The sequence below is a fragment of the Podarcis tiliguerta genome (assembly GCF_965153285.1).
Source record: "Podarcis tiliguerta genome assembly, chromosome: 17".
Taxonomy (NCBI): domain Eukaryota; kingdom Metazoa; phylum Chordata; class Lepidosauria; order Squamata; family Lacertidae; genus Podarcis; species Podarcis tiliguerta.
The window spans coordinates 30,368,108-30,392,916 of record NC_139550.1 but is presented as its reverse complement, the minus strand read 5'-3'; the positions used below and the strand labels follow the sequence as shown (position 1 = coordinate 30,392,916).

General features: G+C 49.0%; 1 protein-coding gene across 1 annotated transcript; it reads right to left on the bottom strand.

Annotated features, from left to right (window-relative positions):
* Window positions 1-630: 630 nt before the first annotated feature.
* SYDE1 (synapse defective Rho GTPase homolog 1) lies at window positions 631-23,796 on the bottom strand. Its single transcript, XM_083419692.1, has 8 exons — window positions 23,340-23,796; window positions 18,566-19,282; window positions 14,863-15,576; window positions 12,683-12,900; window positions 11,560-11,686; window positions 8,869-9,026; window positions 5,937-6,165; window positions 631-4,516 (listed from the first exon to the last, which is right to left on the bottom strand). Exons 1-8 carry the CDS (start codon window positions 23,428-23,430, stop codon window positions 4,080-4,082), a joined length of 2,691 nt encoding a protein of 896 aa, XP_083275818.1. The 5' UTR covers window positions 23,431-23,796; the 3' UTR covers window positions 631-4,079.
* Between the last annotated feature and the right edge of the window lie 1,013 nt (window positions 23,797-24,809).

Below are 24,809 nucleotides of genomic sequence, written 5' to 3'. Positions count from 1 at the left end.
GAAATTTCTGAATCTAGGGATTTGTAAAATGTTTCATTTTGCTTATTTGCACGTCACCATCATCTGTGGAAATTGTGCTTTAGGACAGATCCTGTCCCCCGACTCAGCTACACAGCTGCAAATAAATCGTTTTAAATGTGCTGTAAAGTGCAATATACAAATGTGACACTAGATGGCGATGGTGAGCTATACCAAATTCAATGTCTTTTTCAAAACGTTTTTTGTAAAAGCATTCTCACAGCGTTTTTTTATACGTGTGTAGATTCCACTTCCATGACATCTAATATAAAGGATCAAAGTCATTATTTTGTGAATGCAAGTACACTTTTTTTCCACATTTTGACCATCCGCACAATGAAGTGGTAGCGATGTGTATTCTACCACATCACGGTGTGTGAGTGTGTGTGTTTACTTTTTAATTGGGTTAAGAAAGGAACACTGGACTTCCCTATTAGAGAATTAAGGGTTTTGTGGTATGGAGGTTGGGTGGTTTTATATTTAGTTCAGCCAAGTGCTAGAATGGCGGAAAACGACTGTGGCGCAAAACAGGATCGAGGCCCCAAGATACATCATACGCATGTGAATACCATATGCCTTCTCCCACACTGACGTAAACAAAAACAGCCAGACTTGTACATTCACAGATATTTAATTGTCCATAAGGACATACAAATATTTTTTTAAAAAAGCCCACATCTTCCGTACCGCATTTCTTCATTAGGCTGGCTATGGCTTTGCGCTCCCGAGTTGTAGAACGTGGTCTCCTATCAGCTGAAAACTGCATCGCAAAGGCAGAATTAAGGGGAAACGATGGAAACCGGAAAGGATGTGGAAATAACCAACACACGCACACAGCATTCTGGGGGTTGTGAAATGGAGTTCAGATTTCTCAGCTTGATTATGGCCTGGCACCCTAAGGGTCTAAAAATCTATTGCAGGGGACACGAACTGCTGGCACGTATCTTCTGGCGTTATTTGGTCAAAGGAGCACATGAGCTGCTCTCACACCCCTCTGCAGTTCTGTGGCAGCTGCTGGCAAGGGAGGTGCCAACTGTACTGGCATATCAGCAAGTGGGGAGGCGGGCACAGGCTGGGGCTGCCTCAGTCACATGTAGTTGGGCCCTCTGAGACACACCTTGCCCCATGGCATGCTTGCCCCACTTGTTAAATAAAAGGTTTAACCAGGCCTATGGGAAGAGCGTCTTGGCCCAGCCCAATATGGCGGACTAAGATGAAGCGAGTGGCGGCCATTCTCCACTGAAGAACTTCCTCCTGCTATGAAAGAGAGGAACTAGCCAAACAGCCGGTGCCGCAAAGGACCGCCAGAAGCTGAGATGCTTCCAAAAAAGGTGTGCTCAGGTAGACACTACCTGTCACACAGGGGCACATCCCATGTTGGGGGGGGGGCGGAATTATTGGAAGAGGGCTTGAATATAATACTGCCAATATTGCCGTGCCATTACAGAAGGCCTAAGGTGCAGCCACACTGTGTAAAAAGTCCTGGTTGCCATGCTTCAGAAAAGATATTGTAGAGCTGGGGAAAAGTTCAGGAAATGGCAACCAGAAGGAGCAAAGCCTCCACGAGGCTGCAACTTGGGAGTGGGGTTGTATAAGATTGTGCATGGAGAAAATGGATGGGGGGGTGTTCTCCCTCTCTTGTAATACAGTCGTACCTGTGAAGTCAAACGGAATCTGCTCCAGAAATCCGTTTGCCTTCCAAAACGTTCGGAAACCGAAGCGCGGTTTCTGATTGGCTGCAGGAAGCACATGCAGCCAATGGGAAGCCGTGCTGGACGTTCGGGTTCCAAAGAATATTCACCAACTGGAACAATCACTTCTGGGTTTGCGGCATTCAGGAGCCAAAACGTTCGACTTGCAAGGCGTTTGGGATCCAAGGTATGACTGTACTAGGAGCTTGGGCTACCCAACGAAGCTGACTGTTGAAAGATTCGGGACAGACCAAAGAAAGTCTAGTGAACAGCTAATCATGTGGAGCTTGTTGCCATAGGCGGTAGCGAGGCCCACGCACCTTGGTGGCTTTCAAAGGATATTAGACAAATTAATGCAACATGAGCCTATCAATGGCTTCCATCCATGATGGCTACATTCTGGCTCCACCGCCAGAGGCAACAGGCCAGTCGCTGGGAATCACAGCCAGGGAGAGAGATGTTGTAACTCAGGTCCTCGTTGGCCACTGTGAGGGCAGGATACTGACCTAAATGGGATAGGGGGCTGATCCTGCAAGTACATGTTCTGATGCAAATGGGGGGCAGGGTTATTTGTTTTTCTGGCAAGGTGGCACAATTCTCCTTTTCTCACATCCCACTTGGCAGCAGGCTATTTCTGCATTTTAGCAGAAATTTAGCAGTTACGGGGCACTAATGATGCCGTACAAAGGTCTTGGCACCAGAGGGGGAATCTCAGCTGCCCAGCAATGCAGAACAAGAGGGAGAATCACACTGAAGCCCCTGTCACAGACGGGGCTGCAAGAATTTTCAGAGAAGGAACTGGGATCCCAGCCCTTGCACTTTGAGTGTCTTCCAGGGCAGAGGAACAAGCTGGGTTTGGGGTTTCCTGCCTTGCCCCTCCCCCCAAGACTTGGGCATTTCATAGAGTTTAGCCTTTCATTTTCAGGTAGGGTTGCCATACATCCGGAATTTCCTGGATTACTGTAGCCACAAAGCAATGTCCGGGTGGAAATTGGCTAAATGTCTTGGAAAATCTGGATGAACGGCAGCTGATGTCAGCAGTGTCGTTTTTGCTCAGAAATAGCTCAAAAGCATCCAACTTTTCTGTCTGGATTTTCACTTTTTGAAATATGGCAACCCTACTTTCAGGCAGGAAGAAAGTGAAAATGAACTGCTCACTCAGTTCCACAGTCAAAACAAAAGCTGAGCCATTTTAAAAACCGTGAAATTAGAATTAGGGGAACACGGTTAGGCCTGGCCTCAGCAGGCAGACCCCTTGAACCAACTGGTCAGCCTCCTCACCCAGCAGCATAGCATGGTTTGCTGGTGGCTGGGGTTCACCAGGGGGGTGTGGCATGGAGGGTGAATGGAGCCTGCTGCGCCAGCCCAGCCCTCACCACCAACGCTGCCAGAGTGCCCCCCACCCCATCGGAGCCAAGCAGGGCTGCACTGCCTGCCCTCCTGCACAGTGGGGAGCTTGGCCAGCCAACATGGCCCTGGGGCCATCTTGGGACTGCCAGGGGGCTATGAGAAGCCAAATGTGCAGCCCCCTCTTTAAAAAATGCACCAAGGGACATCGCCCTGGCAGCCCACCCTTCCAAACTATGCCCCTGCTCTCCCCTGTCTTTGCCCCCCACCCCAAACATATTTTCAGTGCTCCAATCAGAACCAGGTGGCTTCGAGTTCTTGTTTTAATTTCCCAGAAATCTCTAGTTTCATGCTCCTTCAGGGGGATTGTGGGAAACTGAAATGGAAGTTCTTGGCTGCCCAGACCACTGCCTCTGACAGATAAGCCCACCCCCAAGAGGAGCTGGAGGACACTTGGCCAAGGGCACCCCTCAGACCTGAGCTCAGGCACAAACTCGCAGAGGAGCCTAGCCTTTGGCAAGCGACAGCTTCACAAACTTGTCTCCCATCTATAATAAAGGGAGGGTAATAATACTGACCCACCTTTGAGGGCTTGCTGGAAGTGCTCTGGATGCTGAGGGAAAATGTGCTACTTAAATACTACCGATTCCACGTTATCAAGCAAAGAAAACAACATCTTGGTCAGCTCATCTCTTCCTCGAAATGCAGGAACAAGAAACGCTTCCTTCCTGTCCCCGCACTAAATTTCACGGTGGGAATTTAGGAGGTTGAAAGCGCTCTGCAAACTGCACTCTGGTAGCCAGAGTCACAGCGAAAGCGCCTCCCTTTGGGAAAAGACATACGAAAACAAAACGAAAGACGGACCACTTGGTTCGAAGTACCGCGATCCGAAAGAATACTGATAAGGAGGCAGGATCAACCGCCTGAGCTTGGCTTGGTCACAGCCTGGCTGTCCAAAGGGCCCAGCAGAGGCGCACTCGGCCCTTCCTCAGGCCTCGCAATGTTCTGCCCCGAGAGAACGGCTCACAGGCAGACATTGATTTGCTTGGAAAGCTCTCGCTCGAGGTCCAAGATGAGGGCGTCAAAGTCCTTCAGGTTGAGCCTCGCGCTGAAGGGAGCCTCGGGGTCTTCCACCAAGGCGAAGTCCCCTACAAAGACGGCTCGGTTGTGGTGCGGCAGAGGCACCTCTCCGTTGTCCTCTTCGTTGTCGCTCTCGCTGCCAGCCACCTCGTCGTAGTCGGTGTCGCCGCCCGGCCTGGGCCCCGCCGAAAACTGCTGCTCACACACACTCCAGTCCCCAGCGTAGCGGTTGCTGGGAGGGCTTTCCAGGCCTCGAGGGCGGCTCCGGGCCACGACGGTGGTCTGCAGCAGTGGCAGGTCCAAGGGAGGGCGGCAGTGGCGCTGGGGTGGCTTGATGGGCAGGGGGCACTCGCTCTCCTCTTCGGTTACCCTGCGTGGGGCTGAAGGGAAAGGGAAAGTAAGTTATGAAAACACAACGCATCTGGTGTCCCTATTTTCCAGGGACAGTCTGGATTTATAGAAGCCATTACAGTTTATTTTATTTTCGGAGAGCCAGTGTGGTGTAGTGGTTAAGAGCAGTGGACTCGTAATCTGGTGAACTAGGTTCGCTTCCCTGCTCCTCCACATGCAGCTGCTGGGTGACCTTGGGCCAGTCACACTTCTCTGAAGTCTCTCAGCCCCACTCACCTCACAGAGTGTTTGTTGTGGGGCAAGAAGGGAAAGGAGATTGTTAGCCGCTTTGAGACTCCTTAGGGTAGTGATAAAGTGGGATATCAAATCCAAACCCTTATTATTATTATTAATCATTTCTCTTTGATTTCACAAATATAAATTTATAACCATACCAAATACACATCCATATAAAGAGATTACTCTGAATCTCAAGACCCCCCCCCAATCCCCCCCATGGGTCCTATTGTCAACATTTTCAACTGCATATTATTTAGTAATCTATATTTTGTATCTATCCATATTGTCCATAGTACTGGTTACATTACAAGTGAGATTAAAATCCTGCTAATATTTCAGCGTGGCTGGGGCAGCACAGTCAGATGGGCGACATATAAACAATAACAGTCGTACCTTGGAAGTCAAATGGAACCCGTTTGGGAAGTCTGTTCAACTTCCAAAACGTTTGGAAGCTCCTGCAGCCAATTGGAAGCCACGGAAGCCGTGCCGGACGTTCAGCTTCTGAAATTTGTCCGAAAACCGGAACACTCACTTCTGGGTTTCGATTGTTCGGGAACCGATTTGTACGGGAGCCAAGGCATTTGAAATCCAAGGTATGACAGTGGTGCCCCACAAGACGAATGCCTCGCAAGACGGAAAACCCGCAAGACGAAAGGGTTTTCCGTTTTGGAGGTGCTTCGCAAAATGAATTTGCTATGGGCTTGCTTCGCAAGACAAAAATGTCTTGCGATTCCTGGTTTTTTTTCCGCTCCCTACCCCCTTTATCTAAGGCACTAAGCCGCTTAACAGGTGTTCGCTAAGCCGCTTAACAGCTGATCTAAGCCGCTTATCAGCTGATCTAAGCCGCTAATAGCCTTTTAGCAGCTAATCCACTAATCCCTTAAGCCTTTAATAGCCGCTAATAGCCGCTAATAGCGCTAATAGCGCTAATCCGCTAATGGGCTTGCTTCGCAAGACGAAAAAAACCGCAAGACGAAGAGACTCGCGGAACGGATTCTTTTTGTCTTGCGAGGCACCACTGTATTATTAAATTATTATTACTGCAGCATGAACGCTGGCAGGTGCCGGGCTCTCCATGTCACTGAAACCCAGAGCACCGCATGCCTCCAGCCAGCCCCTTCCTGGCCACCTGCCCTCTCTTGCCCACTGGCCTCCCCACTTGGCACTCACCTGGCCAGGCCTGCAGCAGGTAATGCAACACTTCGATGTGGTGCTTGAAGTCCATGGTGCTGGCAATGGTGCGGTGGTGGTGGCTGGGGCCACAGGGGCCCGGCCCCGATGCTCCCTGGTTCAGCAACACAGGACCAAAACACACAGCCAGGTTCTGGGCATTCATGCGGTTGAAGGCATGGAAAGCAGCAACCTGGCTGAGGTGATCCAACAGCATTGTCAGGGTGGCCTAGAAAATGGAAGAAGAGGAAATTGCCAAAATGTATAGAAAAAATTCTAATAAGTGCTGGAAATGCAAAGAGAAAGAAGGCACGTTTTACCATATGTGGTGGAACTGTAAAGTAATCAAGAACTACTGGGAAATGGTTTGCAACAAAATGAAAAAGATGTTTAAAATAATGTGTTAAAAAACCAGAAGCTTTTTTGTTAGGCATTACAGGACAGGCCTTGCCAAAAGAGTGGAACAAGCTATTCATGTATGCTATAACAGCAGCTAGGATTTCACTAGCCCAAAAATGAAAGCATGGTAGGATACCAACGAAAGAAGAATGGCAAGCAAAAGTTATGGACTACGCCGAAATGGCGAAGCTTACAGGAAAACTCAGAGATAAGTACAATAAAGACTTTAAAAAAGAATGGGAACGGTTTATGATGTACTTACAGAAATACTTCAAAGAAGTGGACTCACTAGCAGGCTTTGAGTAAACATTTACAATTAAGGGGAAAAGTGTATAAGGAGCAAAAGTTGGGAAAACAACAAAAGATGCAATCGGGAAAGATATATAAAAATGATAAGAATATAAGAACAATTAGTAGAAAGATTTTAAAATCAAGGTAAACCAAATAAGCAGAAGTAGCAAATATTTAAAGAACCAGAAGAGAAGGTTGGGGGGAGTCCAGGGAGGTGGGGGGGGGGAGATTTGATTTTATGAATTTCTGGTTGTGTTTATGATTATTGTGTGGAATATAAAACTGTAAAACTTACTTTTAAAAAAGAAAATGGAAGAAGAGGTAGCTTGCTTCAGATCAACCTCATAGACACTGGTCTGAGGCCGATACCCAAACAGGGAATGATCTTAAATTGGGAGGGGGTTGGGGAAAGGGGAAGGGAGGTCCTGAAACTGCAGGGATACGGTGTGGAGACGCTCCCTCACCTGAGATATATGGTTATCCCTCTCCTTGGTACTGTTCAGGTGAGCCCTGAAGTCAAGATGGCTTTTAGTGAAGGGTTGCCTGTCTCTTTTTCAGCTGGGATGGTTTTAGAGCAGCAAAGTACAGTGGTACCTTGGTTCTCAAAAACTGAAAACCCGGAAGTAAGTGTTCCGGTTTTTGAATGTTCTTTGGAAGCTGAACATCCAATGCAGTTGTCGGCTATTGTTTCCAGGGCGCCTGCACCAATCAGAAGCTGCAGCCTGGTTTTCAAACATTTCTGAAGTCAAACAGGCTTCCGGAACAGATTAAGTTTGGCGCTTTTGTTTTTGCTATTTATTTTGTGTTTTCGTTTTTGAGTCTTTTTCGGTTAATTTGTTTTGATGGATCAATGGTCTCGTTAGATAGTAGAATTCATGTTAAATTGCTGTTTTAGGGGTTGTTTTTAAAAGTCTGGAACGGATTAATCCGTTTTGCATTACTTTGTATCGGAAAGCGTGCCTTTGGTTTTGGAACGGACTTGCGGAACGGATTAAGTCTGAGAACCAAGGTACCACTATAAATAGAAAGATCTCTAGTATTTGATGTTCTTCAAAATGGCACTAGCTGCTGCAGGAAGATAACTGCTTGAATGGAATGATTCATGCATTTATTAAACGAACAACAAGGACCCAGTTGTGGCGCTCCGATCCTTGGAGCCTGGTACCCATTTGCCCATCATGCACAAATCTTTTGAGTCTATGCTACTTGCTTAGCCAGAATGCCAGTGGCTTCCCATTGGAAATTCCAACTCACCTCCTTCCCCAAAGTAGGGGACGTTGCACCGTCAGGACACTTGACACAAAAACGGAGAGTCCTTAACAGACCACTTTTATTCGACTAGGTATACATTTTTCTACAACGTTAACTCATCTGCATAGCCCACTAAACCCCCTGCTCCACAATAAATATGTGGCGAGGCTTTAGCGAGACCTAATTTGGCTCACCTTTTCCTTCTTATATGTGATAAATGTATGTGGCACTGCACTCTCAGTGGTCTCCGTGTTTTCCCCTCCCCTCTGTATTCTCATTTTGTTTTTCTATTTGCATTTTTTTACATTCATTACTCTTACTACATTTTGCATGTGCTTATGTCATAACCATTCTGTATAAAAAATGACGACAATAATGAAAATTGATGCTTTTTTTCAAAACAACAACAGTGACAACAACAGGGGGGAATTTGATGGGCCTGGTTCTGATGGGAAGGAAATCACGTTTCCTCCAATGGGGAGTCCAAAACTACTTCAAGGGCCACATTGTGGTCAGCCTGTTGAGGCTACTACACTACTGAGTGTACTGAGATGCAGGTGGCACTGTGGTCTAAACCACTGAGCCTCTTGGGCTTGCCGATCAGAAGGTCGGCGGTTCGAATCCCCGCAACAGGGTGAGCTCCCATTTCTCTGCCCCAGCTTCTGCCAACCTAGCAGTTCAAAAGCACACCAGTGCAAGTAGATAAATAGGTACCGCTGTGGTGGAAAGGTAAACAGCGTTTCCATGCACTCTGGTTTCTGTCGCGGTGTCCCGTTGCACCAGAAGTGGTTTAGTCCTGCTGGCCACATGACCCAGAAAGCTGTCTGTGGACAAACGCCGGTTCCCTCAGCCTCAAAGCGAGATGAGCACCACAACCCCACAGTCACCTTTGACTGGACTTAACTGTCCAGGGGTCCTTTACCTTTACTTTTTTTTACTACTGGGTGAGCTCAGAAGAGCTGCCATCCTGGGGGGGGGGGGGGTTCCTCACCTTCTCAGCCTCTGGCAGGCAATCCAGGAGAGCTGTCGTCGTCGCCTCTTTCGCCTCCTGCCCAGCCGCCCGATTGGACATGGCTTCCAGGACCACTTGGTACAGTGGGTCAGTGATGAGAGGTGTGGGGAGCTCACGTAAATAATCCTTCAGGATTCCTGGGGGGGAGGGATGAGTGGGGAGAAGGAGAAAATACCTCAGTCCTTTTAACCATCACCGCGGGTCCCCTCCCATACTCATTCCTCAGTCCTTACTAGAGAGGGCTCCTGTCATCATGGTGCTGAGAGAGTATAGAATCATAGAATCATAGAGTTGGAAGAGACCACAAGGGCCATCGAGTCCAACCCCCTGCCAAGCAGGAAACACCACCAGAGCACTCCTGACATATGGTTGTCAAGCCTCTGCTTAAAGACCTCCAAAGAAGGAGACTCCACCACACTCCTTGGCAGCAAATTCCACTGTCAAACAGCTCTTACTGTCAGGAAGTTCTTCCTAATGTTTAGGTGGAATCTTCTTTCTTGTAGTTTGGATCCATTGCTCCGTGTCCGCTTCTCTGGAGCAGCAGAAAACAACCTTTCTCCCTCCTCTATGTGACATCCTTTTATATATTTGAACATGGCTATCATATCACCCCTTAACCTCCTCTTCTCCAGGCTAAACATGCCTAGCTCCCTTAGCCGTTCCTCATAAGGCATCGTTTCCAGGCCTTTGACCATTTTGGTTGCCCTCCTCTGGACACGTTCCAGTTTGTCAGTGTCCTTCTTGAACTGTGGTGCCCAGAACTGGACACAGTACTTCGGGTGAGGTCTGACTAGAGCAGAATACAGTGGCACTATTACTTCCCTTGATCTAGATGCTATACTCCTATTGATGCAGCCCAGAACTGCATTGGCTTTTTTAGCTGCAGCGTCACACTGTTGGCTCATGTCAAGTTTGTGGTCAACCAAGACTCCTAGATCCTTTTCACATGTACTGCTCTCAAGCCAGGTGTCACCCATCTTGTATTTGTGCCTCTCATTTTTTTTGCCCAAGTGCAATACTTTAGATTTCTCCCTGTTAAAATTCATCTTGTTTGTTTTTGCCCAGTTCTCTAATCTGTCAAGGTCGTTTTGAAGTGTGATCCTGTCCTCTGGGGTGTTAGCCACCCAGTAGTTCTTGCCACACCTTAAACTGCCCTATCCCATCATCAGGGACATTTTCAGGCAAAAGCTTCCTTCACAGAGGGAGGACTGTGAGGGTGACCGATGCACAGGCTGAGGCGCAGGGCCGGGTGGGGGGAGGCAGGAGGGCTGGAAAGGGGCCAGGCCAGACCCCTTTATTGCTACAGACCTACACAGCTGCTCTTCCAGACTGAAACAGAAGGGTGATATGGTTTTGATTTATTTTTATTAAAACTATTTTTATACATTCATTTCACTGAGAGTTTCAAGGCATCCCCATTTCCACGGGGTTTGCCATTTCCTGGCCCTCTGCTCATAATCTCTCAATCTCTCCCTCTCTCCCTGTGCTGGGGCGATTTTTGCTCCACCTCTCACCTCACCATCTCTGGAGCTCCAGAAAGCGGAAGGAGAACCAGCGGGTAGAAATGGCAGGGTAGTGAAACCGTCAGAAAAATGGAGAAACTGTCCAAAACGGGCAAGGTTGCTTAACACAGGGGGGCAGATGCCCGCAGGAGGTGGAGGCATTTGCTTGAGGCATTTAAGCAAAGCCTGGATGGCCACCAGTCAGGGATGATGTAGTTGCATCCTGCACCTCGGGGCTGGGCTGGATGACCTCTGAGTTCCTTTCCAATGCCTATGATTTGGAGCTTGCCTCCCCCTGCCCCTTCCCATGATCCTAACAATTGGCAGATTCTGCCTTCTCAGAAAAGCCCCACCATACTCCAGGCCTGCCAACAGGCCACTTCTCTGACATCACATGCGCACAGCCCTGAGCACTTGAGGATCGGTCAGAAGTATTAAGGGCTGCAGAGGACTGCGATGCCCTGGAGGACCCCCTCATTGTCCCTTCAAAAACACCTGCCTCTCATAAGTCAAAATGCATGCAAATAGGGAGCAAGGCAATTTTGTGGATAAAGGACCAGTATTGACTTTGGAAGCAGTATAAAACCAGGAGTGCCTGTCAGTATCTCCAGCCGGGAGCAGACAGGAAGCACAGCTGCGTAGATGTGTCTCTCTCTCTCTCTCTTTTTTTTTTAAATATTTATTAGAAGTCTAATAGTTACAGAAAAAAGGGGAAAAAACAATAAAAAATTTAACAAACAATACATCGAAAATAAAAAGAAAAACAAAAAAATACATCAAAACAACAAGAAAAACAAAAACATTTAAAAACAAATCCAATATTTCCATATCTTTACCTTTCATTTACTTGTTTCATCGACCTCCTCACACCTCCCTTTTTTGTATTCTAGTTCAATTAGCTATTTCAGCAAATCCTTTCCATCTTTCTCAATTTTTTGTTCTATAATTTATCTTAACACAATCTAACTTTAAATTTTCCACTTTGGCCCATTAACAATCAGTTTTTGCTTAATTCTTTATTTCTGCTAAAACCATATAACTTCATTCCAGCATTCTTCTAACATAGATGTGTCTCTACCTGTCCCCAAAGACTCCGCAGAGCAGCCAGAGTTTGGTTTCTGCAGGGCCCACAGGGAAGAGTACGAAGCTGGGGGTCAAGGACACTGACCTGTAACGACATTGATGTCTGGATAGAGGTCCTCTGAGAGAACCACGGCAGTGCTGTCCCGCTCAAAAGCATCACGCAACTCCTTTTTCACCGCCGCCGAGCCGCACAAGCGATACAGGCCCACAACCTACAAGCAGGACACAGCCGGTCACTTGGGCAAAAGGGCCCCCTCTCCAGAGGGCTGTTCCATAGGCCGGGTGACCTGGCTGCAGGAAAACCTGGGGGAGAGAGAGGAGGTCTGGCCCAAAACCTGAGGCCCATTGGCTTAAGGCATTTCCCTGGCAGGTTCAGTAGTGCATTAGGGCAAGCTGAGTTTTTCATCCTTCAAATTCCAAATGTGAGGGGTGCTAACAAGTTGTAACGTGACTTGGGAATCCAAAAGATATTTTGGTGAAATCAATTTAGTTTCATTTGGTCAATAAAATGTGTATCGAAGTACAGTCGTACCTTAGTTTCGAACAGCTTAGTTCCCGAGCGTTTTGACTCCTGAACGCCGCAAACCCAGAAGTGACTGTTCTGGTTTGTGAATTATTTTTGGAAGCCGAACGTCAGACAGGGTTTCCACAGCTTCTGAATGGCTGCAGGAATCTCCTGCAGCCAGTCAAAAGCCATGCTTTGGTTTCCGAACGTTTTGGAAGTCGAACGGACTTCTGGAACAGATTCCGTTCGACTTCCAAGGTACGACTGTACACAGAAATCATTAAAATATTTTATATTCATCATCAATCTTTATCACGGTCCAGAGACCCAACAAATTGTTACAAACACAACTCAGACAGCCTATTTTATGTTGGTATTAGTATTATTTATAAATCATACCGTATTTTACATTACCTGGCACTTTCAGAAGGTAAAATCAAAATCCTTCGGTTTACCAAGAGCAGTTTATCTGCTTCTTAATCAAATGTAGACCTACCAAGCTAAACGTTGTCCAATCACAAAAATAATAGCAGATTTGATTTCCTTACACCCAAAAACGTGTTTTTAAGACTCCTCACTGACAAAAATTTGCAAAGATTAAGTTTCACCCCCTTAATGGCCCATGCTATGCCTTCTGGGAAGAGCCTAGGTCGAGTGGAGATGGGTGGATGGAGAGAAAGAGAGATAGAGAGAGGGCATTTACCTTTAATCCCCGCTTCTCAATCTGGGCAACACACTTCTGGATCAGCAATGGCACTTTGATGGCAGCCCCTTCCCTCTCCACCAGCTGGCTCAGCTTCACTCCAAAGACTTGGGGCTCCTGTTGGTTGCTGGCTGGATCCCACTGGTCTACCAAGGTGAGTTTGATGTAGAGGAGGCCCTGTGGCTCCAGCTGCATGGCAAGCTGTTGGCTCCTGCAACCTGGAAGGAGGGGAAGTCGAGAGAGATGCTGTGAGGATGGCCTGGTCCCTCAATTCCACCCTACACCTTTCCCCTTGGCAAAGCCACACCATCAGGTCAGCTCCAGTGACATCCGTCTTTGTCAAGTGACAACCATGGAAGAGGCCTGTCTAGGCACTTCAGCACCTTGGACAGAAAACAGGGTTTGTGATCACATCTAGATCTGTCCTCACCCACCCCTTCTGTCACAGAATTAGCCACCACTCCCCCCACCCCCAACCAGGTCATGTTTGGCCCAAACGTCCAGCGCCGAGGACCTTCTGGCGGTTCCCTCGCTACGAGAAGCCAAGTTACAGGGAACCAGGCAGAGGGCCTTCTCGGTAGTGGTGCCTGCCCTGCGGAATGCCCTCCCATCAGATGTCAAGGAAATAAACAACTACCAAACTTTTAGAAGACACCTGAAGGCAGCCCTGTTTAGGGAAGCTTTTAATGTTGACTAGGTTCTTGTATTTTAGTGTTTTGTTGGAAGCTGCCCAGAGTGGCTGGGGAAACCCAGCCAGATGGGTGGGGTATAAATAATAAATTATTATTAATAATATTATTATTATTATTATTATTATTATTATTATTATTATTATTACTACTACTACTACTACTTCTGTGACCCAGGCTATTCATCCCCTCCGGCCAATAAGGGGATCTCAGCCCACATACAGGGGCAACACATTACCTGGTCTGGCTTCACCAGTTCAAACCCACTCTTCCCCAAGCCCCAGAGCCAAGATCCTATCCCTCCCACAGTGGCAGCCAAGAAGCAGATAAACAAGAAGAGTTCTTACCAAGTACATTATTCAATATTCACAGAGAGAGGTGAAGGAATGCAGTCTCTCTTAGATAATGTGTTACTCTGAGTAAGTCCCACCCCCTCAGTCTCCCTTATCCTACGTCATCCCTGTTCCGGCTGATCTGTGCTTTCTGCCTCTGAGCTTTCTGTTCTACTACTCTCAATGCACGCCAGCTCCTGGGAGAAGGGGGGTCAGGAATGCTTTCCAAAGACACTGGGTCTGTCAGCTGTCTCTCCCCTGGTGCTGCTGCTGCTTCTTCTTCCTGCTGTTCCTTTCCCAATATTTCCCAGCTTCTCCCCTCCGCAGCCTTTGAACTATGCCCTTCTGCAAACCACGGTTGCAAATCTATACTGTCCTCCTGTTCTCAGGAAGGTTCAGAAGAAAGGGACGCAGTCCCCACCATTCCTCTTCAATCTAGCCCTGAATTTTCTTTTTATGTTTTGTTATTTTCTTATTGTCCTTTTTTTGGGGGGGGGGTATGCTGTCACTGTTGAAAATACAATGGAGAGTTATGTGCAGGAATTATTTTGATGGCCTTTGGTGAGGATTCTGTTCTGCAGTATATCAATGCCCAGGGAGGTGCAAGTAATAATACAGTGGTACCTTAATATATTACCACTGTGATATATTAATAATAGAATAATAATAATAATAATAATAATAATAATAATAATAAATAGTACCTTTACTTCTCTCAAACCTCTCTGCTTGCCCCCCTGGAAACAGACTTATCCACCTGCTGCTTAATAATAATAATAATAATCATAATAATATATTTATTTATACCCGCCCATCAGGCCAGGTTTCCTCAGCCACTCTGGGCAGCTCCCAACAGAATATTAAAAACATGATAAAACATCAAACATTAAAGACTTCCCTAAACAGAAAGAACCATTGTGATATAATGGTTAAAATGCTAGACATGGAAGACCAGGGTTTAGACCCCCACTCAGCCGTGAAACTCACTGGGTGAACCTGGACCAGTCACTGCCTCTCTGTTTGACCTACCTCACAGGGTTGTTGTGGGAGTTAAATAAGGAGAGGGAAGAACCACACAAGCCACTTTGAGCTCCTTGGAGAAAAAAGGCTGGGTTATAAACTCAATGGTGGGGGTGGGTGGGAGAAGATAATAAATCACCTTGGAAAACATGGGGCAGAAGGATGGAGCCGTGGCAGCAGACTCGGTTCTTGCCCGCCGCAGGGTCACATGAGAAGACCACGACTTTGAGGAGCTGGGCGTCCTCAAGCTCCAGCTGGAAGGAATGGTTGAGACTGAGGAAGGCTGCTTGGCAAGGCAGCAGGGCCGTGCGGGCCTTGTTGACCGAGTCCACCTGTAGGACACAGAAGACCTCCTTCGCTTCAGCCTTGGGGGGCCTGAAGTCCTGCACCCCAAGGAGGTGGATGCTGACCAGGCCGGACAGGTGCTGCAGGCAGCCGGGCTGCTCGGCGAAGCTGTACGGTCGGAAGGACCCCCCTTCGAGACCCAGGCAGGCCTCAGGCTTCGCCAGGAGGTCTGGGGAGTCGCCGTCGCTCAGGTAGCCCCCTTTGCTGGCGGCCTTGGCCCGCGCCAGGGTCTGCCGGGAAGCCACGCTGCTGTCGAGGTGGTAGCGGCTGATGACGTTGCCCGACTCCTTGGGAGAGGGGCCTCCGTCCGCCTCTCTGGTCCGGGAGCTGCGCAGGCTCAGCTTCCGCCTCAGTTCCGGAAGCTTCTTCATCTTCATCGAGAGGCTGCGAACGGGGCCTGGGGACTTGGCCTTGGTGTGGCCCTTCTTGGGGGCACTGGGGCTCTGGGCCGCTGACACGGCGCCCGCGGCCCTCTCCTCAGGCTCCGCACTAGCGACTGCCGCTTTCCCTGCGGAGAGAAACTGTATAAGATAGGTCAAACCAAGTGCCACTCACCCAGTGGGTATCACCCCTGAGGCGGGGGAAAGAGTGGCAGCTGGGCTCTGGGGTCTGTTCCGACTGGGGCTGGTGGAAGCCGTAGACCAAGACCCCTGGAGGGCACAACGTGGGCAAAGTCTCCGTTACAATGGCACTGCAAAGAAGAATACGCCAAAGCCAAACAAAACACACACTAGAGAACCCACAATTCAGCACTGCAGGACCATTTTCACGGGAAATGGTTATTATTGACAGGTGTATCAGCTGCTTCTCAATAAAGATTCAGTCAAAGAAATGCACAAATACAGTGGTGCCTTGGTACTCAAACGCCTTAGTTCCCAAACGCCGAAAACCCAGAAGTGTTCCGGTTTTTGAATGTTTTTCTGAAGCTGAACGTCCAATGCGGCTGTTGGCTATTGTTTCCGGGGCACCTGCACCAACCAGAAGCTGTGCCTTGGTTTTCAAACATTTCCGAAGTCAAACGGACTTCTGAAATGGATTAAGTTTGGCGCTTTCGTTTTTGCTGTTTATTTTGCATTTTTGTTTTTGAGGCTTTTTCGGTTAATTTGTTTTTGCGACTGTATGGAATCCAGTTCAGCTACAGATAGATGATAGATAGATAGATAGATAGATAGATAGATAGATAGATAGATAGATAAAAGCCCCCCATCCAAACAATGACTATCATCAGTGCAGGTAAGGGGGGGAAATAATTTTAATTTTTCTCATCTACAATACTGTCTTATTTCTTTTATAGTACAGTACATTGCTTATTGCTTTCATTTATGGATCAATGGTCTTGTTAGATAGTAATATTCATGTTAAATTGCTGTTTTAGGGGTTGTTTTTAAAAGTCTGGAACAGATTAATCCATTTTGCATGACTTTCTATTGAAAAGAGAGCCTTGGTTTTGGAACGCTTTGGTTTTGGAACGGACTTCCGGAATGGATTAAGTTTGAGAACCAAGGTACCACTGTAATCCAAACCAGAGACTCCCAAACTTTTTTGAGCCACCGCCCCCTTGATTCCATAAACTCGTCCCCAGGGCCCCCTCTGCTACCCCACAAGAAGCATTATTCAGAAGAGAGGTCTGCATGCACAATCCACTATGCAAGAAAGCAACACAATACAACAGCAACAACAAATTGCACATTTGTTCAATATACGATCAAAACGAATTAATTCAGCAGAACTGAAGGAACCTGACCCAGTGATATCAGCTTTTCAAAGTCTGATAGTCATTTACACCTCCAGTGCCCCCCCCCCCCACAATCCCCTTGTGTCTTAGTGCCCCCCCAATTAACCCCCCTCCTCGCAGGAGGCAGTGCCAGCCACTCTGTGTGCCACTGATCTAAACTGTCAATAAAGCAGCCTATTAAAATCTGCTTTAGACTGAGTTGGCCTGTAGTGCAATGGGTGCTGTAAGATGCGAACTGGCAGCTGTGAGGCTGGGACTGTGGGGAAGATGAGGACAGAAGGGCAGCTCCCTGGCAATGAGACATCAAGCCAAAAGGAAGGCTGGGAAAGGGCCAGAAGGGCTGAGCAGCAAAGCCTTCCTGTTAAACCAGGGCAAATGGTTCAACCATCTGAAGGCAGCCCTGTTTAGGGAAGCTTTTAATGTTTACTAGGTTATTGTATTTTAGTGTTCTGTTGGAAGCCGCCCAGAGTGGCTGGGGAAACCCAGCCAGATGGGCAGGGTATAAATAATAAATAATTATTATTATTATTATTATTATTATTATTATCATTATCATACAAGAGCAGTTCCACGTCAAAACCCTGATGTGGGATACGCGCAACGTCAGAGGAATGAAACTCACATGATGCCCCAAGGCGACCTGGCTTGCTGCCCTGGGACAGCTGTGCCAGAGGGGCAGTTAATTTGACCCAGATGATGAGAAAGGAGAAATGCCACTAGAATGGGGCTGGGAGGCCATGGGGCCAGGAGAGTGGTGGGGGAGGCAATGGGTGAAGCCCAGGGTGGATAAAAATCAATGATTTTAAAAATATATATATGTTTTTTTTTTATTTAACTAGGATTTTTAAAATAAAATGCTTTTGGAGGAAAGACATTTCTAAAGATAGTTTTCTGTTTCAATTATATTATGGTCCAAAGGCTATTCATCTGGAAATAAGGATTTAAGTTTTTCATGTGTGCTAAAACTCAGTCTGAGTTTCTTTTTTAAATACAGTGGTGCCCCGCAAGACGAATGCCTCGCAAGACGGAAAACCCGCTAGACGAAAGGGTTTTCCGTTTTTCGATGCGCTTCGCAGGACGAATTTCCCTATGGGCTTGCTTCGCAAGACGAAAATGTCTTGCGAGTTTTGAGATTTTTTTCCGCTCCCCACCCCCTTTTTCTAAGCCGCTAAACCGCTAATAGCCTTTTAGCAGCTAATCCGCTAATCCCTTAAGCCTTTAATAGCCTTTAATAGCCACTAATAGCCGCTAAACCACTAATAGTGCTAATCCGCTAAGCCGCTAATAGGGTTGCTTCGCAAGACGAAAAAACCGCTAGACGAAGAGACTCGCAGAACGAATTAATTTCGTTTTGCAAGGCACCACTGTAATTGTTTAACCACATCAGTTAACGAAAAAGGTAAAAGGTAAAGGACCCCTGGATGGTTAAGTCCAGTCAAAGGCGACTATGGGGTTGTGGCTTGCAGGCCGAGGGATCAGGCGTTTGCCCACAGACAGCTTTCCAGATCAGGTGACCAGCATGACTAAACTGCTTCTGGTGCAATGGAACACTGTGACGGAAACCAGAGCGCATGGAAACACCGTTTACATTCCCGCCACAGTGGTCCTCCACAGGTTGCTAGACTACAACTCCCATCATCCCTGACCATCGGCCGATGCTTGCAGGCTCCGACGAGGGGCTGGAATCTGACAACATCCAGCCACAGCTCTCCCACCCCAGGGTACAAAACATGGGGATCTTCTTAGAAAAATGATCTCTCACCAAAGGCCCGGGACTGGTGGCTGCTGCTCGGTTCCTCCGCTTGCTTCGCTGGCCTTGAATGGCTCGGCGAAGTCCGCAAACCATCGCTACCTGCCTGGTGCGAGTCAGCCAGGTGGAGACCTTTGCCTGCAGCCTTGGCCTCCCCTGGCTTCTCCTTCCTGCTCCTGTTCTCAGCGCCGCTGCCCCACCTCTTGTCAAGGTTGGGGAGCTGAAGGTCCTCATCCTCTGGGATGGGATTGTACCAGATATCCCCTTCGCTGCTGCAGAGTGTGCTGGGCTCCTGCTCTGTACTGGAGCCGGCCGCCGGTTCTTCTGCCCCCTGGGTCTTCCCCGAGGAGAGCACCCAGTGGCGGCTGCTTCTCTCCAAGCTCTGCAGGTACGCCCCCTGGCTGCTGCACTTGGCGCCGATGCTGGAGGTGCGGGTCTCTGCTGGGCCGACCAATGGTTCAGCGGCATCCTTGGGCCCAGTTGCCGCTGAGCCGATGTGGGGATGGCTCTCTGGGGACAGCGTTTCGCCGAGGTCAGCGGGTGTCTGTGCAGCATTTGGAGAGCTCAGCTTCCTGCTGCGAGGCTCTTCCTGGCTGCTCCAAGCAAACTTGGCCCAGGTTTGCTTCCTCGACACGGTGACGGCAGCCCCTTTGGCGCGTCCATCACCCGGTGGGAGAAGCCCACACTCCGTGGGGGACTCCAAAGCTGATGGCGCCTCGGAAGGAGAATCTGCGGAGAACAGAAACCAGCATGATGTGTTTGTGCCTGGTTGTAACGCTCGAGTTCAGAGCACACTGAAGTTGTTGCAGTAAACATTAGGCAAGGCCTTGTTGAACAATAAGGTGGTTCGCAAGTGGAAGGAAACAGAGACTTGGCACAGGAAACTCTTAGGGAAGCTTTAGGTGCCAGCTATCCTGTTTGGGATGGAGCAGAACAGCTGGCCCGTGGACCAGGTGCAACAGACGGGGTCTCCTCATCTCCCCTTTTCAGGCTACCCCCCATGCAGACATAGGGCAGACTGTTTTGAAGCCTATCTGCCACATGGGGGCATTTTCAGGGCGCTGAAGCAGATGTGGGGAGGGTCAACCTCTCCCCATGTACTGTGAAACCCTCCACGCACACAGACACATAGGAATTACGCTTGAAAACATTGGAGCTACCCAATAAGAAAGGGTTGTGCCAACTGAACTCTGGGTCTCTGTTCAAAGTCCACTATAGTGGTACCTTGGTTCTCAAGTGTCTTGGTACTCAAACGCCTTGGTTCCCAAACTTGGTTTTTGAACATTTTTCGGAAGCCGAACGTCCAATGTGGCTGTCGCCTATTGTTTTGGGGGTGCCTGCACCAATCAGAAGCTGTGCCTTGGTTTTCAAACATTTCGGAAGTCAAATGGACTTCCAGAACAGATTAAGTTTGGCTCCTTTGCTTTTGCTATTTATTCTGCGTTTTTGTTTTTGAGGCTTTTTCAGTTAATTTGTTTTTGTGACTGTGTGGAACCCAGTTCAGCTACTGATGGATTGTGTGACTGCAGAAATGCATAAAAGCCCCCCATCCAAACGACTATCATCAGTGCAGGTAAGAATTTTTTAAAATTTTAATCATCTACAATACTGCCTTATTTATTTTATAGTACAGTACATTGATTATTGCTTTCATTTTATGGATCCGTGGTCTCATTAGATAGTAAAATTCTTGTTAAATTGCTGTTTTGGGGGTAGTTTTTAAAAGTCTGGAACGGATTAATCGGTTTTGCATGACTTTCTATGGGAAAGCACGCCTTGGTTTTGGAACACTTTGGTTTTGGAATGGACTTCCGGAACAGATTAAGTTTGAGAACCAAGGTACCACTGTACTCTGTTCCCTTCCAGCACTCAGCCTTTCTCCACAGACTGATACTATGAAGGGATTTAGGGCTGTTGAGGTGGCCTGGCTAATATGCATGAATGTTCCTAGGGATGAGCTCACTGAGCCTTGAGTGCTTCTGTTTAAACTCTGGAGGAAACTTCTGAATCCATCCAGACAGCAAAGAAGCCCCCAGCAGAAGAAAGCAGCAGGCACAAGCAGATTTCGGAGTACTGCATCCATGCCCTGGATAGAAGCAACTCACAGAAGCCTTGGGTGAGGACCAATGGGGGGGGTGGAGGAAAGGTGATGGGGGAAAGGGTCCTGGAGGGGTTCAAGCCCACTCCTACCCGGGCTTGGCCTGAAGACACGCAGCCAAGGCCTGCAATGCAGCTGAGGCCAGGAGGTCCCTCCCATCTCCCAGCTGCTCAGACCCGGTGCCAAGTTGGATTTCCTGTTGTTTACTGCGCAGTCCCCTCCCCGGCCAAGACACAGAGCTCCCTTTGTAGGTCCACGAGTAACTCGGCACACGAAGAGCTCCATTGATCAGGGAGCAGCCCAAGAACGAACATACAAGCCACAGAGAAGGCAGCTGGGGAGCAAAGGGGGACGTGGAAGGAGCAGCAAACGATCACAGAACACAAGACTCATAGAGTTAGAAGGCACCCTGAGGCTCACCTCGTCCAACCCCTGCAATCCAGGAATATGAAGCTGTCCCATACAGGGATAGAACCTGCAACCCTGGCATTATTAGCATCGTGCTCTGACCAAATGTGCTACCCTGGTGCTGCTTTGGGACGCGTTGCTCCCAAGAGATGCATTAGAGAACCTTGTTTCATTTCACATAACCTTATATCCGAATACTTATTTCCCCCTGAAAGACAAACTCAGATGCACAACTGGGAGTAAGAAGGAGGCACTATACTATGCCACATAATCAACAACCCAAGGGAAAGATTCCAGAAAACCTACTTTTTTAAAAAAATAAAAATGATTATTTTGGGGTTGTTTTTTTATAAAAAAGTTATTATCCAGCTCCTCAGTTCCATTAGAATTTTCAGGGAGGTTTACAGTCATAAAATAAAACAATAAAAACCTAAAACTACAGTACAAAGTTAGAAACAGCAATTAACTTAAAGGGCAAGGGAGAAATTGGCAACTATTACAAGAACTTCAGAAAGAAACAAGGTGAACTCAGATCTCCCAGAATTTTGAGCCCATGGGACTGAATGTTGCAGGGATACCGAATGAAGGTTGTTCTCAGTTGTATGGCTTGCCTATAATTCCAATTAAAGGAAACGGCAGCTGACATCTCTGGGGCTTGAATACCTTAACGGTACATTTCACACAGCCGTGGGCACATCGACTGCCATGTGCAGGATTATGCTTCTACCAGGCAGCCACAAAAACAGTGAGTGTGTGAAAAAAACGCATTTGTGGTGACAAAACTACACCATGGCCCGGCTAGATTGGCATCATGTGGTGCTCTTGTGTCCATCAGGTGACCAGCAGTCGCATGCACCATCCGCTCCCTGTCTGCCAGAAGCTCACCTGGATTGGGGCTGCACAACTCTGTCCTTGGGCTAAAGACACGATACTTCAGGGACAAAGCACTTCTTGTATCCCCCAGGCTGCCTGGCCCCTGCCTGACTCGCCCGCCTGCCTGTCTTCTGCCTCCCCAGCCCCTGCCCTCTAGTTGCCATCTTGGGCCAGCCCCTCCACTTTGCTCATGGAATGTGCTACACAAGGCCAGCAGGACCACTGGGTAGAGGGAGCCAAGCACCTCAGGCAGCAGTTGCTGAGGGGCAGCTCCGCCTCTTCTGCTGGAGGGCACACAAGCGGGTGTGCCAGGCGGCCTGTCCTGCACCCACTAAACCAGCCAGCAGCCCTCAGGAGTGTGCCAGGGGCACTGCTGCCGTCCTGTTGCCTGCGCTGAAGACGGAATCATCTCTCAGCACAGTCACCTTCAGAACATGGAAGCAAGGAGGGGACCATCTTTTTTTCCATATAATTTCATTTTTATTTTGACAAAGTAATAATCATAAATAAATAAGAATGTGCACCCCCACTCCAACCTCCCAAAATTTCAACTCCTCTTGCGATGGTTTGGCCCCTTTTTGTTTTAACAGTACAAATTCTACAAACACCTTCCTCAAAATCATTTCTCCGGCATATTCCCCGTCTTACCTTAATAGCACAGCTTAATTTATCATTAATAGCTATATCCCACACCTCTTGATACCATTCTTCCATTTTATATTCACCTTGCCTCTTCCACTTCCTAGCTAGAAGAACTCCTGCAGCTGTCAATAAAATTGCCAGCAAGTCCTTCATAACCTTCGTAAATAATGCTATCTCGGGACTTTCAGTCAGATTTAAGCCAGCAATTTCTGTTACCTCCTTAAACACCCTTTGTAAAAAAAAGAAGTAGTACATTTTACACCCCCACCACATATGAAGGTAATTCCTGGTTTCCTAGCACCCCTTCCTGGGGACCACCTTGCCCTTAGCCTCAGGTGGCAAAATGCCTTGGGCTGGCTCTGGCACTGCTGAGCCCAAACTGGCGACTGAGAAGTTGGCCGGCGAGTTTGTGGCATGGGGGGGGGGGGCAAACTCTGACCAGGGCCTGTCAAGGTGGGATCTGGAGGGATCTGTGACCTGTTTCTTGGGTAGGTAGGGGAGATCCCGGCAGAAGTGTCCCTCCACCTGGAGAGGAAAGAGCCCCCCTCCAAGGAAAGACGGGACCCGCCGCCCATCCATCCATCCTTGGCAGCTCCTTCCCCTCGCTTCCTTTTGCCTATTTTAGCAGCAACGGCAGAGGAAATGCCGGAGATGCCTTCTGGCCCCAGCCCTCCAGCGGACCCTCTCGCCTGCGCAGGGTGGGGTGGACTCCCTGGCGGGGGGGGGCGCACCCAGCCCACCCCCGTCTCCCCGGGGCGCCGTTACCTGGCTCTTTGCGCTGCGCCGCCTTTTTGCGCCCCAGGCGCTCCTTGCCCCGCAGGCGGGAGAAAGTTTTCCGCAGCAGAGGCTGGGCCATCACTCGACGGGGCGGCGGCGGCGTCCTCCCCCCTCTTCCTCCGGCCCCGTCGCCCCGCCTCGCCCGGACCCCGCGCCGCGCTCGGCGGGAGCGAATTCCTCGGATGCCTGCCGAGCCCTGAGCTGCTCCGGCGGCCGCGACTCGGGGGAGGCGGAGAGGAGAGAGGAGGGCCGCCCGCCCGCCCCGTCGGACTCAGCCCGGAGCCCGCCCAGCCTGGAGGGTCGGACAGGCCTCTTTTTCGGGCTTCTAGCCGCCCCGAGGAGCGGGCGAGGGGAAGCCACTTCCGCTGGCGTCCCGAGGGGCGCCCGGTTCCTTCCCAGGCTCCATGCGAGGCGGGAGGGTGGCCCGCCGTCCTGGGCCGGGGAGGAGGAGGAGGAGAGGAGGGCGGTCGCAGGACTCAGGACCATCCCTCCGCCGCCCGCCAGCCCCGCTGCAGCCCACCCACAGTTGCAGAGGCAGCAGCGCCCAGTGGGCGGATCCAAGCTGCCCTCGGAGAACGGCGGCGATCGCAGTCGCACCGCATGCCCGGAGCCCAAGCGGGACGGACGGGGCCGCCCGGGGCAAAGCGTGCCCAGCTGGCATCACCTCCGACCGTGCAGCTCGAAGGGGCTGTCGCGCCGGCGGCCCATCCGTGGGCTCACCCCCGGGCTCCCAGTCCGCTTGTTGCTTGGGCCGGCGCTTGTGGGTTTCTTCCCGAGGGGCTGGTGCGATGCGGCCGCCCGCAAGGGTAGATCTGAAGGCTAGACCCGGGTGGGGCAGGGAATCCGCAGAGAAAAGTGTGGGGAGGCGGAAATGCTGGGGGGGGGGCAGACGGGGAAGCGGAGAAAACCCACCCTGCAGACTGAAGGAGACACACAGAAGCAACTGGGCGGAGAAGTAATTTGTATGGTTTTAATAGATCAACAGATAGAAATAAAACTATCAATGTTTACTTATTTTACGTTTCCCCCCTATATTTTTAGTTCATATTTTAATCTGTAATTGGCTCTGAGTCCTGCCACCTAAAAATATAATTAATTAGTTGATATTATTATTATTAATAATAATAATAATAATAATAATATTAAAAATAAGAGGACTTGTTCAAACAGGCCCAACACTTTTTCCTTTACTTTTGCAAACAACCCAGGGTATCTCCATGTGTGACTGTATAATTTCAACTCGGCCACAGAAAATCTGCAGGGCAAATCCACACTTGTCTCAGTTCATATATACTTAGTGGATCATTTTCATGCCAGCAACACCCCTCGCAGAACACCTAGGTGGTGTGGGGAGAGACTTACCTACCACAAACATTACCCAAAGTGCAAGGGATGAACACACTGGCATTGAAGGAGCCCACAATGTGGTGCCTTTCTCTGCTGGTTATTCAGAGGCGC

Bases quoted from the DNA above. Each gene is read 5' to 3' on its own strand.
- SYDE1 (XM_083419692.1), bottom strand. From the start codon at position 23,430: ATGGCCCAGCCTCTGCTGCGGAAAACTTTCTCCCGCCTGCGGGGCAAG. The intron at 12,901-14,862 runs GTGATTTATTAT...CCCTCCTTCCAG, and splicing joins TCTGCCCCATGTTTTCCAAG to GTTGCAGGAGCCAACAGCTT. The intron at 11,687-12,682 runs GTAAATGCCCTC...TCCTGCTTGTAG, and splicing joins TTGAGAAGCGGGGATTAAAG to GTTGTGGGCCTGTATCGCTT.